Source organism: Crinia signifera, unplaced genomic scaffold (assembly GCF_055691185.1).
Source record: "Crinia signifera unplaced genomic scaffold, ASM5569118v1 HAP2_SCAFFOLD_201, whole genome shotgun sequence".
Taxonomy (NCBI): Eukaryota; Metazoa; Chordata; class Amphibia; order Anura; family Myobatrachidae; genus Crinia; species Crinia signifera.
This window is the reverse complement of record NW_028142094.1, coordinates 1-16815: the sequence shown is the minus strand read 5'-3', so window position 1 is coordinate 16815 and position 16815 is coordinate 1. Positions and strand designations below refer to the sequence as shown.

The window sequence follows — 16815 nt, the reverse complement described above, 5'->3', positions numbered from 1 at the left end:
ACGGTTGGGAACCACTGCCCTAGAATGTCATGTGCATGATCTAGGGATCCATCGTCTTGGACAGAGATAAAAGAAGAAGATTAAGAAGCATTTAGAGCAGTTTCTGTTGTTTTACAGCTGCGCTAGCATAATGCCGGGAGATGATTGCTTGGTTCTTTGTCAATATCCTCTCTGGGAGAAGCAACCGCAGGCCGCTTTCAGGGGGTGTGGCGGAACAGACTCAACATTAGACCCCGCCCCCAGCCAACTTATACTGTAATTTGGCTTCTAATTGTGGTTTTACCTAACATTTACTGACTACCGGTACTCTGACAAGGGAGCGAGCGCAAAGAAGCCCCGTGCAGGTTCGGTGGCTCATCGGGCATTTAGCAGTCGGGATTCCAATGTCGGTATAGTGACTGTCGGGGGGCATCCGGCTCTTGTTATCATCTTTGTGCTTAATTCAATCTTATCCTCATGTATGTAACCCGAGAATGGGAGGTTTATCAGCTGCATCATTATTTCTCTTTCCTCCACTAGGTGACACTGGAGAGTTACAGTGGGGAATAGAAGGGCGACCACAGGGAGCTTGGGCACTTTAGAATAAATTAACAGTGACTAACTCCTCCCCTTCTACTTCCTCTCCTAGGCAGTCTTAGCATGTGCCCTGCGGGAGCTGGGCGCATTGTTAGCTCACTCTTGGGCTTTTCTAATTTTTTCTTTATTTTTCCGGATTTTTAAGATCTACACAGGCAGATAGTCCCTGTCCCTATCTGCCTGCGACGAGGGCGCTGTTGAGGGACCGGTTGCAGCTGCTTGCAGCTTGCCTCCGGAACCTGGCTGACAGAACCACCGTTCCGGGGTCCCCGGCGCCGCTGCATGCAGCGCGCCTCGCGGACCGCAAGCCTCGGCGCGTACAGCAGCTACAGGGGTAAGTATGCCCCCGGGTCCCTGTTAGCAGGGAACCAGGTGGGATTGCTCTAAAAGCGCGTCTCAGTACTTTGAGAGTACAGCGCGGCTCAGTTCTGTGAGAGTACAGCGCGGTCAGACAGGCAGGTAGCACCCTGCCCTACCTGCCTGCAAGGGGACCACAGTAACAGAGAATCCGGTCGCCGCTGCATGCAGCGTGCCTCGCGGACTTCCTTCAGCCACAAGCATGGCAGGGATACGTATACCCTGGCTCCCCACTAGCGGGGTAGCCAGGTAGATGCATTGGCGGTTTATCCAGCTGCAACTATAGCATAATAATAGAGTACAGTATTTTATTTTCTTTGTATACTCTATTATTATGCTATAGTTGCAGCTGGATACCAGCATTAAGATCTCCAAGGGATCCATTTGCACACTTTTGTACAGTTTGTCAGTAAGACCGCTATCCGGAGTGAAAACTTACATTCACTATCCATTTACCTAAGGGTATGTACATTCTCAGTATTGAAAAAGTAACTACTTAATTGTGTATATACTAAATTAGTAATATGGCCTTTCTCCACCACCTAGAAAGTTACCCCTGAGGAAGTCATTTTTTTTTGACGAAACGCCTTGGGAGTTTTTTCCTGATTATATCGATTCGACCAACTGACTGCATACAAGCAAAAATGTTTTTACTTTGTTTTTAAATTAATTGTATTAAATACTGTTGTACAGTGACCAATCGATATATTTTCTTGATCCTTCTGGTGGTGGATCTCCATAAAATAGTGGCGCGTCTTCTATCTTTTTTCTTCTATTCCCCACTTCCCCTGCTAACAGGGGGGACTGACAGAGTGCTGCCCAATCTACTTTATCTAGCGCATTGAAAGGGTACCCCACTCTTTGTTCTATATATATATATATATATATATATATATATATATCTCCGGAAGGGCCGTCACTCTGGACTGAAGTGAGCTAAGATGTGTAGCCTTGCCCCGGTGCCAGCTTTCAGAGGGCAGCCACAATGAACTGCCCACAGAATACTATGACGAAATGAATGGGCACTCGAGGACTCACAAATGCTGGTGAAATCAAAAGGCCGTGTTTATTCCATAAGTGGTCTTACAGGCGTCAACGTTTCGGGGGCCGGACCCCCGTCGTCAGGACAAAATGCAGACAGGGTGAAGTACAGAATAAAGTGCAAGTGCATGGGTATTTATAAGACATGTTAACAAATAGGCGCTAACTTACCCCCTCCCTGTAGCCGTCCCCCACGAGCATCCACAGGCCGGTTTCCGGAGTACTGCGCACAGCAGTGACGTCACCACGTTCAGCGGCGTCCAGCTGACCGCGCGTCATCACGGTCGTCATCCCGCGGTGACGTGGGTGGGCTGGGAAAGAGATTGCAGCTCACATTAGCATGAATACAAGTATCGTGCTACAGAAGTCATAAAGCAACAAAGGCATCCATACATACACAAAACTTCAGAGGATGCAAGTGAATAAAAAATGCAAAAAAACAAGTGGACATGACCATATTATGACTACATAGTGACATCTAGTGGCTAAAAATGAGAAGACATATATAATAAAAAACGAACATTTAAAAAGGGTATACGTATAAAAAGATAACTGCGTGCGGCCCCGAATTGGAGCCGTACTGGGCAAAAGTCAAAGTGCATATGCTGGGTGAGGTGCAAACCCTATGGCGTGAGTGGTTTAAATGCAGGGAGAAATACTGAGTCCCTGCTGGGTATCTATAATAAGCAAAAACAGCCCTGTGTGGGGTGATGCAGCCAGCATCACTGTATGCGCATAGCACCAGAAGCCAGAAATTGCAACAACAGAATGCCAGCATCTTGTATATTATATGTTATCCTGGTGTGTCACCTGGACACCGATAAGGCTGGGGGACTGGTGTCACACAGTGGGATGACAAGTACCTTTAACAAGGGGGAGAGAAAAGGAAGAAGGAAGACATGATTGTGTGTTAGTGGACCAAAATGGTTACAAAAAATTATGTAGGCCAAGTGTGTCATTAAGGCCTTTAGGGTGTAGTGTGTCCATTTTGTAAATCCACTTGGACTCAAGCTGCAGAAGCTGTTTGGAACGGTTGCCACCCCGTATGTGTACCGGCACGTGGTCTATGATCTTATATTTGATCATTGCCATGTTATGTTTGGCCTTGGCGAAATGCCTGGTCACTGGTTGCTCCCCTGAGCCAGAATGAAGGGCTGCCCGTATGGCACAATCGGTCTTGCCGATGTAATGTATTCCACATGGACAATAAATTATGTAGATAACAAATTTAGTCGTGCACGTGAGGGGCCATCTGATTTAAAAAAAATTTACCCGTATAGAGATGTGCAACTTCGGTGCAAGCTGTCATGAAGCTGCATGTTGTGCAGCCTAGGCACCGGTAACAGCCCATTCTGGTGGGTCTGATTTGTCTAGAAGGGGTGTCAAAATTTGTAATCTCGGTCTTGACCAATAGGTCCTTCAAGTTTGGGCCGCGCTTGTAGCTCGGCATCAGCTTGGTGTCTTTGAACACCGGTAGCTCGGGATCCGAACGCACAATTTCCCACCAGTTTTTTACTCTGCTGGTGGTTTCTCGGCTGGCAGAGCTAAAGTCATTAACCCATGGAATACATGGCTTTATGACTTTAGGTGTTGCACCTGTGATAAGAGTGGTGCGCTCACACGCCAGAGCCCTGGCCTTGGCTTTAAGTAGGCCCTGTCTGGGGTAGCCTCTGTCCTCGAACTTCTGCTGCATGATGTCCAGTTGGTGATGGGTTTCAGAGTCGGTATCAGTGATCCTGCATACTCTCAAAAACTGAGTATGGGAGACTCTCCACCGTGTTGCGTGGGTGCGAGCTGTTGTGTCTAAGTATAGTATTGCGATCTGTCGGTTTGACATACAAAGAAGTGTGTGTAAATCCCAAAAATACAAATGTGTAAAAAATAGGCGTATTTCTGCCTACGAATCCATTTTGGTACATTTCCCCCGATGTATACATAGTATATATATATACACGCTATACTGCTGTTCTGTTCTCAAAGACAACATGAAGCATATATATCACTTGTGGAGCCGATATTTATGGTACAACACGCCCCTGTAATTCTCACATTCATAGAGATCCCACAGCACATCTCCCCCATGTGTTAGAGCCTGACATCTCCGATTTACAAACATGATCATTAGCGATCAGTTTGACCATGTTATTATTGTATACAGAGATCCATATGTAACACACCCGTCCGGATCCCTGTGTTAACACCATACAATTGTCACGCTAGATGCGGTGACATCTTCTTCACATCACTTCTTAAACATTGCTCGGGCAGTAGTCCCGTGGCATCTGAAATTTACACTTCAAACTTGCACCATTTTTTAACATTGTTTTACTGTTTTAATGTAGGTTATTTATGTGCCATTTATGTGTTGTTATAGGCAGAAGCCAAACCCGGATCCTGGAGCGGAGGTTGTCATACAGAAGTGGGCGATACGGTGGGGTCACCATAGCAACCCATCTACAACAGAGGGGAGCGTGATGATGCAGTGAGGCTCCGCCCACTGACATCCGCCCGCACCGGAAGCCGCACTGGACGCAACCGGGATGCTCCACGTACGGGAATGGTGAGTATGCACATGCTGTATGTATTTAAATGTTTGCTGTGTCACCCGCACGCGTTGTACACCTTGACAAAGGGGTATCCAGTCCCCGAAACGTCGGTCACCTCCAATAAACACATTGTTAAGCCCACGGAGTGCCGCTGCCTGCTTGGATAATTCCTTAGATAGATAGATACCAGAAAGAACCCCCACTGGGGGAATAAACAGCACTCACCAGTCTGTAGTTCAATGGAGGTACAACCAGGAGGTAATCCAAAGTTTATTTTCTGCAAGAGAGATCTTCTGACGTTTCGGTCCCCGCTGGTACCTTTATCAAGGCAGCCACTGTGTCAAATAGTCACAACTTAAATCTGTGTGGGAAGGGGGATATATAGCCTTTGAGTATAAAGAAATATAAAAATATATGATACAGCCAGTACAGGATATGGCGGGTGAGCCAGTGACAGGGACTATAGAGAGGTAGGGCAGGGGGATCAGAGGCGGTCCTGCAGCGATGCATAACCCACAACAGAGAGAGCCGGCACCGGGAAGGGTGATCCCTGGAGAGGACAAGGGCCTGTGCAGTGCTGTGAGCTGCTAACCTGTAAGGAGCGGAGGCTGCGCAGCTGTGAGATCAGGAATGGCGCCAGGAGAGCCAGGCTCCTCCAAGTCCCCTACTGCTGCCACCTGCCAGAGGGAAGGGAACCGCGCTGCCCCCACTAGCTGCCAACCACAGAAGGAGCCCCAAACCCGGAGAGAACAGAATGATGTGTGCTGCCGAGGTGTCCTACATAGTGCCTGCCTGTGGAGGAGCCGAGAGGGTGAAGACTAGAACCTCAAGGAAGAAGGTGCTGAGGGGGTAAATTACCTGGGAGCACACCCAGCCGGAGGATTCTCCTGAAGTTGCTCCGAAGAAGATAGAGGACGCAGCAAGTGGAGACCAAGGTGCGCAGGCACCGCGGAGGACACTCGCTCTCGAGGAACCAGGACTGGAGGACATGCAAAGGACCCCTAGCTGGAGACCTGTAGAAGCCCCCTCAGTGGTGCGGAGCTGCCCCTAGAGAAGCCTGCCCGAAAGTAAGTTAAGAACACGATGTAACATCAAGGACAGGAGCTGCTCAGAGGACAGGTGACAGCCCAGCGGAGGAGAGGATAGAGGAGGATCCCCAGCCTGATAGGAGCCGGGGGTGGAAGCAGAGGCCGACCCATAACAGCACAACAGGCGGAGCAGAGGACGACCCAGCACCTCCTGCTGCAGGAGCCGAGGACACGGGACACAAGGCAGACGTCAGGCTCATGGCAGATGCTGTGCGGCTGTGGTACAGGTATATGTGCGCTGTTGTGTGTTTATGCTGGGCGTTATGGGTAATAGAGGAGGTTTCTTTTTTAGGATGTCGGTATGTGGTAGACTCGCTAGTTATAGGATGTGTAGTATGCTAGGGTTTGTGGTTATAGTGGATGTATTTGTGTATGCAGGGCACCATTTGCGGATGTACTAAAAGGATGATCACAAAAAGGGATGATCGGGATGATTGCCTGCAGTTCCTATTCGCACCACTAGATGTCACAATTTTTTTTACTTCAACTGAGAATTTGTATGTTGGACACTGGTTGTGTATCCTGGACAGTCGGTAGAATAGGTAATCAGCGCTCAGTATCATTCTGTGGAGTTTTCGTAGCTTCTTAAAAGAAGCTGTAAGCGCTGCACAGGGAGGCCAGGCAGCGTCTCCCCTGTGCACAGTGAGCTGACAGGACGCGCTTCTGTCAGCTCCTGCTGTGCTAGCAGTGTGAGGATTCACTAATGAGAATCCTCACACTGTGCCTACCTAGCTAGTGTAAAAGTTAATAAAATAATAAAAACCCTAACTAACTCTACTCCTTCGGCTGCTCCGGCAGCCCTTTAGAATAGCACCCACTCCAGTGGGCACCTAACACGAACTGAGGAGTCTGGGATGCAGTAGGGGAGGAGCCTACCCTCCAAAAGCTTTAGGATAGGTGCCTGGCTCCTGCGGACCCTCCTACATCCCAATGTGAAGCTGTGTCACCAGGACCATTGAAAGAGAAAAGTATGTGCTGCACATACTTTTTGTACTTGCTTTTCATCGCATTGTATGCACAACGCATGTACAAGGATGAATGCGATGCGTGCTATTTAAGCTCAAAATGCACGCCCGCATCGAGACGTGTATGGGCACCTTAAGTCAGAGAGAACCTGAGAATTCTGACTGGGAAGTGCAATTAACAGGTCAGATGTGGACTGCTGCTTTGAAGTTGGATATCTCCATTTCCCCAGGGCCGATTTTAAAAATTCTGGTATCCCTGGAAAAAGGGGATCCTTAGCTATCAGAGTATGGCCCTTATACACCTGGGGCCCCAGAGCAAGTGCCCATTAAGCCCATACGAAAAGACCGCCCTGGTCCCGGTTCGCTGACGTCATCCGGGGGCGATTATGCTGTGTACACACGGGGGCGATAGGGGCTGAAATAGCTGGGAATATGGTTGCTGAGCGACCATATTGCCAGTGATTGGAGTGTGCACCAGCGATAAATCGCCGGGTGCGCGCTCCCGTTTTCACAAAACGGGACACTGGGCAATATGATTGCTGATATGATTGCTAGCAATATATTGCCAGCGATCATATTGCCCCGTGTGTACGCACCTTTATTCCTAACAATTTTGCTGCACCCGTCATCTTGAAACGTGCACATGTCCCTTTGTTGATGAATTTACAAGACTGCCTAATTAGAGCAATAATTGATATTTGCGTGGAGATTAATAACAGTATTACAGACACACATGCTATGACCGATAACACACACGTAACAGACTTATTTTAATTTTTTTTCTAATGCACTTTATTTCACATTTATCACTTTTCACTTATGTTTTTAATATTTCGCTGTCCTTAATAAATGATTCAATAAACATCATGTTTTAGCCAATTCTCTGTTTCTTGGGTCACTTTATTAATGTACCTATAACATTAATCAGAACATTAATATATGCTAACCTAGATTGCCCCTTGTAGGAATACTTTATCTTTCTTTGCTTCCAAGTCTAATACATATTCCTGGGTGCGCCTCCCCCATTACCAATTGATACTTAATATAGTAATGCAGGGGTGAGATAGCTATACCAATTACAGGCCGTTCGGATTGATAGCCTCTATCTATTAACCTGTATCAGCGATATCAGATGGTCGACAGTCATCAGGTCGACATACTGCAAAGTCGACATGGGTCTAGGTCGACAGGTCATTAGGTCAACATGGTCTAGGTCGACTGGGTTTTTCACTGGATTTTTGGGGGGTTTTTTGAGCCGACATGTGCCGACAGGCGGAATTTCATGCCCTACCATCCACTAGGGCAGGCGTTCCCAACCACGGTCCTCAAGGCACACCAACAGTGCAGGTTTTAGTGATATCCAGGCTTCAGCACAGATGGATTAATCCAAATCACAGGTACTAATTAAGACACCTGTGCTCAAGCCTGGATATCATTAAAACCTGTACTGTTGGTGTGCCTTGAGGACCGTGGTTGGGAACGCCTGCACTAGGGTGTGGTGGGAGAATAACATAGAGTGCCAAGCACAGCCAGACATGCGAGGGGATGCGGTGCACTTAATCCTGTGTCCATGTTGACTGTGTCGGCATTCGGGTAAAAAAAAAAGTACAAAACCCTATGTTGAGCTAGACCATTTTGACCTAATGCTTTTTTGGACCAAATGACCTGTTGACCTTGACCCATGTCGACCTTGCAGTATGTTGACCTAATGACTGTCGACAATCTTTAGGTCGACCATATGATCCTTACCTGTTTCAGCAAGGGGTGTGAGGCCAATTTCTCTCTTTCTCTCCAGGGAATGGAGAAATATCTGTGTTTAGAGCCAGACTAGAATCACGTCTGCCCGCAGACAATAGATCGGGTATCATTTTTTTATTTTTTTTTATGTATGTTTGACAAAGGCCATACACTTCACTGGAGGCGAAGATCCGCAGACGAAGGCCAGAGCATACAGCTAATTGCTGCCGATCCTACTATTAAAAAAGAAAAAGGAATGTATTGTATACACAGAACATCGAACATGCCTTCCAACTTTTACCAATAGATCAGTGGGACCTGCATGCAGCTGGCCCTGGAAAGGGGCGGGGCTATGTGCAACGGGGGCGGGACCGGGCATCGAGGCCCCGGGTTTTCCATCCTCTTTGCCAGCGTACCCAGCCCCGTCTCTCCTTGCTGCGCACGGCACCTATCCAGCAATCACCGGCTGCTCCACAAAGCAGAGCAGCCATGATCACCTCCCCTCAAGGGACATCAGGGCAGGCTCCAAATAGCGGGACCATACCACTGTAATCAGGACAGTTGGGAGGAATGCTATAAATACATTATCATGTAGCGCCTATTATTCCTGTTGTCCGACTCTACCTGTATGACTACATGTGAAGGAAAACACAGAGGCTGCTTCTTTTGCCCAACGTTTGGGAATTTATGATATTTTAGTTTTCGGAACTTGTCTCCTGTCCTACATAACAGTTTATAGACGCTGTGACCAGGGGTGAGGGTCATTAAGTCGACAGTAATTAGATCTTTTGGTCGGCAGTGAAAAGGTCTACATATGAAAAAGATCGACCTGGTTTAAATTGACGCTGAAAACGGTCAACACAATCCAAAAGGCTGCATGAAAAAGGTCAACACAGGAATAGGTCGACATGAGTTATTAAAGAAAATTGTGTATGTGGAAATCTGCTGACACGGGCACTGTATAAGTGTACAGCGACACGGACACACAGCTCCAATTTCTATTCACTTTTTTCTTAATGCACTTTTTTAATTTTAACCTATTTTGCTGTTTTGTGCCAATGAATAAACTATATTTAGAACAATTGGTCTGTACACAGACTCCGTCCTGCCCCCACTTAAAGTTATTCCTCCTGGTTATATATGGTGGCTAATTATTAATATTATGTAGTTTGAGCAGAAAATATTGTGGTATCAGTGGATGAGTCAAAAACTCAGGCTGCTCCCGGATCCGAAGGCGCTACACCCCACGCCCCTGAAACAGCAGACACTGGAGGAGGATTCGAACCCGTGGTGGCTCATCACTGCTGCTCCCCCTACATGAGCACTCTGCCAGCTTTTCTGATGGAGGCAGTCACTGACTGGGACGCCATGCCCCTGCGTAGAAGAAGCGGCTGGTAAGTGCACATGTGCAGAACACCCCCTGAGCATTGAGCAACCTGTGGGTGAGGACTGGAGCTCAGTCTGTATGTTGGTCATGTATGTGACTCCCACAGGGCTGCTGCATGGTGCTCCTGGGGATATCTATGTGTATGGGCATACCAGTGTATCCTCAGCAGCGCTACTCTATGGCTCAGGTTGTAATATCTCAGCCCCAGTGCTGTCTGCATTATTATACACTGTAAATTATCTATCTGCTTTCCCAAAGTGTGACACAGGTGTATATAGACCAGATTATAATCTATGGGAAGCCTCTGTGTGTATACCATATGTTCTCTCTCTGCTGCAGTAGCTATGCGCGCTTTGCTATGTTCTATGATAATAAACACATGTGAGTGTAATGGTAAATATGTGCCCGGCATGCCAATGTGGTGAGATACAGGTGAGCCAAACCGTACAGGCTAGCAAACTGCACGTAGCCATTAGTGCAGATGTAGGATAACTGGGCATACTGTATATAGGCTGGGATCACTGCTGCGTTCAGGTGACACCAAGTACATGTCACCCGCCGGGATTGCTTGCTGGATGGTTATACAGGGATTATTGTCACATTAGTTATACTGTCTAAAGTGTATACTGTATTATCTACCATCCTAATGGGGCATACACACAGGGGGCGGGATGTACTAAAGGGAAAATGTGATAAAACGGGGGTTTTACCGCATTTTCCTTTGTACCATTACCCGTCCGCCTTATCTCCGCCTGGCAGGGTATCTCCACCTCTGGGTGGCGATACCCTATAGATGCCTATGGGCTTCTATCGCCGCCCGCCGTCCTTGCGACCCATCCTCCATCGATCTACTCCTCCCTCAGCAGGTGTCACAGCCGGGAGGACATCCGGCTGTAGGGAGGAGAGGCAGGGGGACACTGACAGCCGCCAGGATGTGACGGAGACCCCCGCACACCACATTACAGGTATCGCGGGGGTCTCCGTCACCGCTACCCGATGCTAGCCGCATATGTTAGTACATATGCGGTAGCATCGCGGCGGCTGGCGATTTACATTAATACATCCCGCCCAGGGGGATATGAGGCTTATTTCTAAGTGATCTGACTAGATCGCTTAGAAATGAAAAAGGGATCACTCCACGTGTATACCCTCTGGTGATGACGATTGCGCGGTCCCGTGCGTCGCTGTTGCTTTACTAGATTTACACTGCATCCAGTTATAAATCTAGTCATCGCCAATGTTCTCACACCAGAGAACACTGGCCCTGACAGATTGTTCAGTACACAATGCTGAGCCATCTGTGCTTAACTGCAAATTTAGCACAGAGGCTCACTTGCACTGTGTGTGCACAGCTTTAGGGATGGACGTCTTTGCAATTGATGACAATAGTGCAACTGCCCATTGATTGTGGCACACTATGCAATGGATGACCATCAATGTTTTTACCTATTGATGGTGATCCATTTTCTTTGACTGATTGGATTGTGGGCCAATCAAAACATGTAGGCGGTGCTTCATGAGTGTTGGGGCAGAGCTATGCTGGTGGTAAGGGTTGCTGGTCTTACTGTACTGCATATTAAAATAATAATAATAAAATATATATATAATTTATGTAAGGTGCTAAACAACATATAATGGTGATTCAATTGTTTTGTGCACCCGTAGCTCTTGCCTAATGTAGTGGGAGCTAATGAATTGTTCGCAGCACTTGCCCTGGTCTTGTTGGCTGCATTTTTGCGCCCTAAATAAACTAGATGCAGCTTATTGCCCTACTCTGCGCGAAGGGTGCGAGGAGAAATCCAGGTGACGTGCAGCCTGGGAGTCGGGTCACCAAACAATTGACTTTGATTTTAAAGCTCGTTTGTCACTGAGCGCCCTTTAGCTGTTTTGAAACTACACATCCCAGCATGCCTTGCCATAGTTTTAGTATTCCCTAATAGCAGAACTGTGGCAAGGCATGATGGGACTTGCAGTTTCGCAACAGCTGGCGGGCCATAGTTTGGACATGATTGGTGTATTGGGTTCGTTAGCTGTTCACTAGCCTTTTGCACAAACCACTTTGGCACATATGGAGATGTAATCTCTTTATTAGTCTTTTTATTAGTCTTGCACTCTACTATTACATATAATGCATGCCTTGACACCGTTTCACCGTTCGTGACACCCAAAATGTCGTTAAAATATTTGTTCCAACCAGATTGTTGCTCGGAAAATGTCCAAACTTTTTTTATTTCTTTACATTTTTGAAATACACAAAAAAGGGATTTTTGTAAGAACTTACCGTTCGAATCCCTTTCTCTGATATGGTCCTGGTGACACAGCTCAACACTGGGATGTAGGAGGGTCCGAAGGAGCCAGGCACCTATCCTAAATCTTTTAGAGGGTAGGCTCCTCCCCTACTGCATCCCGGACTCTTCAGTTCAATCTTTCAAAGCCACTGGAATACATTAACTCAGTACAAACGCCTGCACATATTATATGCAAAAAAAAATTTTTTACCACTAAATGGAAAAAATCAGGCGCAGTAGGTTTAGGTATTAAAGGGTGTATATATATATATACAAAGAGGTCCACAGCTTGATAGGCTGCTCCCAAACACCTAGAAGGACTGAAATGCCTTACTAGAATCAAATGAAAAAAAACTAAATTAAATAAAGAGAGCGCGCACTGTGTTGATCTATTTGTTTTTACTCAATAAAAAATAATGAATATATTTAAACAATACATTATAATAAAAATACACAAAGATTAAAATGCATATGCAAATACAAAATATATGGTAAGAGAATAAGCATCCGACTTTTGTATTAAATGGTAAGTATTGGAAGATTGCCTCTGTTTAAGGTGTGGATCCTTTTATAGAGATCAGCTGATATCTTTCTTTAAAGCGTTTTAGTAATGCATTAACACAGAGTCTTAGTTCATGTGTAGAGACTTAAATATTACCGCTTGCTGTCCCCGTCCGTTTGCGATGTTCTTACACTCGTCACAATGTGTCCGCTTCAACCGGTGTAGCCTGATGTTGATAAGCCGGCACCGGGAGCAGACTGTGTGAGCCGGGCGTCCGCTCGTCAGCTACAACCAGCATAGCCCCAAGGTGGAAGAGGGCTGGCGCTGGGAGCTTAACAAGCCGTGAGGTGAGCTGCTGACGACCAGCGTGGCCCCAGATGGAAAAGGGCTGGCGCTGGGAGCTGTCTGGTCACGAGAGATGGATGGTAGCCCGGGCGTCCTGATAGAAAGACGCACTTGGAGTGGCACTTGGGTCGAGGACACAGGGTACGATGACAAAGTACTGCGGGTAGCAAAGTCCAATCACAAGGGTATAAAGGGTAAAAGGATCATCCAGAGGCAGCCAGGTATATCAAGTAAGTCGGGTGCAGTAAATCCTTAAGGATTTACTGCACCCGACTTACTTGATATACCTGGCTGCCTCTGGATGATCCTTTTACCCTTTATACCCTTGTGATTGGACTTTGCTACCCGCAGTACTTTGTCATCGTACCCTGTGTCCTCGACCCAAGTGCCACTCCAAGTGCGTCTTTCTATCAGGACGCCCGGGCTACCATCCATCTCTCGTGACCAGACAGCTCCCAGCGCCAGCCCTTTTCCATCTGGGGCCACGCTGGTCGTCAGCAGCTCCCCTCACGGCTTGTTAAGCTCCCAGCGCCAGCCCTCTTCCACCTTGGGGCTACGCTGGTTGTAGCTGACGAGCGGACGCCCGGCTCACACAGTCTGCTCCCGGTGCCGGCTTATCAACATCAGGCTACACCGGTTGAAGCGGACACATTGTGACGAGTGTAAGAACATCGCAAACGGACGGGGACAGCAAGCGGTAATATTTAAGTCTCTACACATGAACTAAGACTCTGTGTTAATGCATTACTAAAACGCTTTAAAGAAAGATATCAGCTGATCTCTATAAAAGGATCCACACCTTAAACAGAGGCAATCTTCCAATACTTACCATTTAATACAAAAGTCGGATGCTTATTCTCTTACCATATATTTTGTATTTGCATATGCATTTTAATCTTTGTGTATTTTTATTATAATGTATTGTTTAAATATATTCATTATTTTTTATTGAGTAAAAACAAATAGATCAACACAGTGCGCGCTCTCTTTATTTAATTTAGTTTTTTTACATATTATATGCACATTTTTAAACAATAATTGTTACTTTAACCAATTAAACATGAACATCATGAACACTGGCATACTTACTGAGCGTAAGGGAGGGATCGCTGTGTCACCAGGACCATATCAGAGAAAGGGATTCGAACGGTAAGTTCTTACAAAAATCCCTTTTTCTCTTTCAATGGTCCTGGTGACACAGCTCAACACTGGGACGTTCCAGAGCCGGTCCTTTGTGTGGGTACGCTCAGGTCTGCAGCTCTCATCACTGCTCGCCCGAATGATGCGTCCTCCGACGCGAACTCATGGAACCTATAGAATTTGGCAAAGGTATGAACAGATGACCAAGTGGCAGCCCTGCAAACCTGCTCAGCTGTTGCCCCATGTCGAACCGCCCAAGAGGTGGCAACTGACCTGGTGGTATGCGCATTTATCCTTGCCGGAACAGGCCTTCCAACTTTAGTGTATGCAAAAGCTATCACAGAGCGCAACCACCTAGCAATGGTCTGCTTAGATGCCGGCCAACCAATCTTGTGTATGTCATACAACACTAACAAGGTGTCAGTCTTTCTGACACTCTTAACTCTGTCCACATAAATGCGTAATGCACGCACAACATCCAAATTCCTCAATTTGTCCCCTTTTTCTAGAACCCTCTGGGGGTTGAAACACAGGTAGAACTATCTCCTGGTTTAGATGGAAAGCAGAGACTACTTTTGGTAAAAACTGAGGTACCGTCCGAAGAACTGCCCTATCCTCATGAAATATCAAGAAAGGAGACTTGCATGACAATGCTCCTAACTCTGACACCCTCTTCGCTGATGCCACTGCCAACAAGAATACCAGCTTCCATGTGAGAAACTTAAGGTCCGCCGACCTTAATGGTTCAAAAGGTGCCTTCTGAGGCGAGAGAGAGAGAGGGTAAGGCAAGAGAGAGAGAGAGGGTGAGGCGAGAGAGAGAGAGAGAGAGAGAGAGGGTGAGGCGAGAGAGAGAGAGAGAGAGGGTGAGGCGAGAGAGAGAGAGAGGGTGAGGTGAGAGAGAGAGAGAGAGGGTGAGGCGAGAGAGAGAGAGAGAGAGAGAGAGGGTGAGGCGAGAGAGAGAGAGAGAGGGTGAGGCGAGAGAGAGAGAGAGAGGGTGAGGCGAGAGAGAGAGAGAGGGTGAGGCGAGAGAGAGAGAGAGAGAGAGAGGGGGTGAGGCGAGAGAGAGAGGGTGAGGCGGAGAGAGAGAGAGAGAGAGGGTGAGGCAGAGAGAGAGAGAGTGGAGAGAGGGTGGAGAGAGGGTGGAGAGAGAGAGGAGAGAGAGAGAGAGGGTGGAGAGAGAGAGAGGGAGAGAGAGAGAGGGTGGAGGGTGGAGAGAGAAAGGGTGGATAGAGAGAGAGGGTGGAGAGAGAGAGGGTCTAGAGAGAGAGGGTGGAGAGAGAGAGAGAGGGTGGAGAGAGAGAAAGAGAAAAGGAGAGGGGGTGTGGAGGAGGGGAAGTGAAGGAGAGGAGGGGGGAGTGGAGGAGCAGAGAAGGGGAGGGGGTGCGGAGTATAGGAGGTGAGCAGGAGGGAAGCGAGAGGAGGAGGGGAAGCAGAAGAGGAAGGGGAGCTGAGGAGTGAGAGGAAAGAAGAAAGGAAAGTAGGGGAGGGGGTGAGGAGTATTGGAAGCAAAAGAAAGGAGGGGGAAACAGGAAAGGAGGAGGGGGAGCGGGAGGAGGTGGTTGGGGAGCTGAGGAGGAGGGGAGAACAGAGAGCAGGAGCAGACAAGAAGAGGGGGAGAGGAGGAGGAGAGGAGGCATGGAGGAGGTGCAGAGAAGGGAGCGCAGTGCAAGCTGGTGCTGGGTACCTCCTGTGACAATCAGCAGCGATGGTAGCGATGATTTTGCTGCCCCTGCTCCTGGGCAGACTGGGTCTGCTGCACTTTCTCTTCTTCTGTGCTAGTCATCTCTTCCTGCTCCATCTCCCCGGCGCTGGGTCTTCTCTTCCTGTACCCCAGCACAGGTTCACTGGCAGTCAGAGAGAGAAAAGTGTGGGGAAATTGGTGAGGAGAGCAAAAGAGGGGAAAGGGAGAGCTGGGGAGAGGAGGAGGGGAAGGAGGAGAGGAGGAGAGGGATCAGAGAAGAAGGAGCAAAGGAGTGGAGGAGGGGGATCCGAGAAGGAGCAAAGGAGTGGAGGAGGAGAGAAGCGGACATCTAGAGAAGTAGCACAGAAGGCACTGTGTACCTCTTGTAATTGGTGCTGCATGGTACATGATCAGCAGCGATTGAAATGCTCCTCCTCCTCCGACGAAAAGTGGTGGGGAGGAGAGAGAGAAGGGGAGCAGAGAAGAGGAGGAGGGGCAAAAGGGAGGAGGAGGGAGAGGAGTAAGAGGAGGGGGAGCAGAGTAGAGGAGAAGGGAGAGCAGGAGAAGAGGAGAGGGGTGAGGAGGAGGGGAAGTGCAGGAGAAGAGGGGGAGCGGAAGAGAGGGGAAGCGGAGAAGTGAGAGAAGGGGAGGGGGTGCGGAGGAGATGAGGTGAGCAGGAGGGAAGCAAAGGAGAGGAGGAGGAGGGGTAGTGGAGGAGGGAAAGAGCTGTGGTAGCTGAGGAGAAGAGGAGCGGAGACAAGGAGAAGGGAAAGCAGGGGAGGGGTGAAGAGGATTGGAAGCAGAAGAAAGGAGGGGAAGCAGAGGAAAGGAGGAGCAGAGGAGAGGAGGAGCGGAGGAAGGGAAGCTGAAGAGAGGTTGTGGGGGAGGAGAGGGGGGGAGGAGAGGAGGAGGGAGCGGAGGATGGAGAGTAGATGAGGAGGAGGTGGGGGAGCTAAGGGAAGGAGTAGGAGGAGTGGAGGGAAGCAGAGGAGAACGGAGAGCAAGAGGAGAAGGGAGAGCAAGAGCAGAGGAGGGAAAGTGAAGAAGAGGAGGAGGGGGGAGCATAGGAGAGGGGGGAGAGGTGAAAGCAGAGAAGGGAGAGCAGGAGAGGGGGTGAGGAGAAGGGGAAGTGAAGGGGAGGGGGCTGAGGAGGTGTGGAGAA

The 16815-nt window shown here is 48.3% G+C and overlaps 1 protein-coding gene across 3 annotated transcripts in view; it reads right to left on the bottom strand.

Moving 5' to 3' along the window:
• Nucleotides 1–16679, bottom strand: part of LOC146053785 (uncharacterized) — an 85513-nt gene extending 68834 nt beyond the window's left edge. The window contains exons 1-3 of one of the 3 annotated variants that reach the window (XM_083168020.1): nt 15657–16679; nt 4746–4881; nt 2146–2285 (exon numbers count right to left, since the gene is read on the bottom strand). In XM_083168020.1, coding sequence (XP_083024146.1) covers nt 2146–2265 — 120 coding nt within the window. In that variant the 5' untranslated portion in view covers nt 2266–2285; nt 4746–4881; nt 15657–16679. Of the gene's footprint in view, nt 1–2145; nt 2286–4745; nt 4882–5378; nt 5584–8322; nt 8440–15656 lie in introns of those variants that run through there. The other 2 variants (XM_083168022.1, XM_083168021.1) reach the window with 2 other exon arrangements.
• Between the last annotated feature and the right edge of the window lie 136 nt (nt 16680–16815).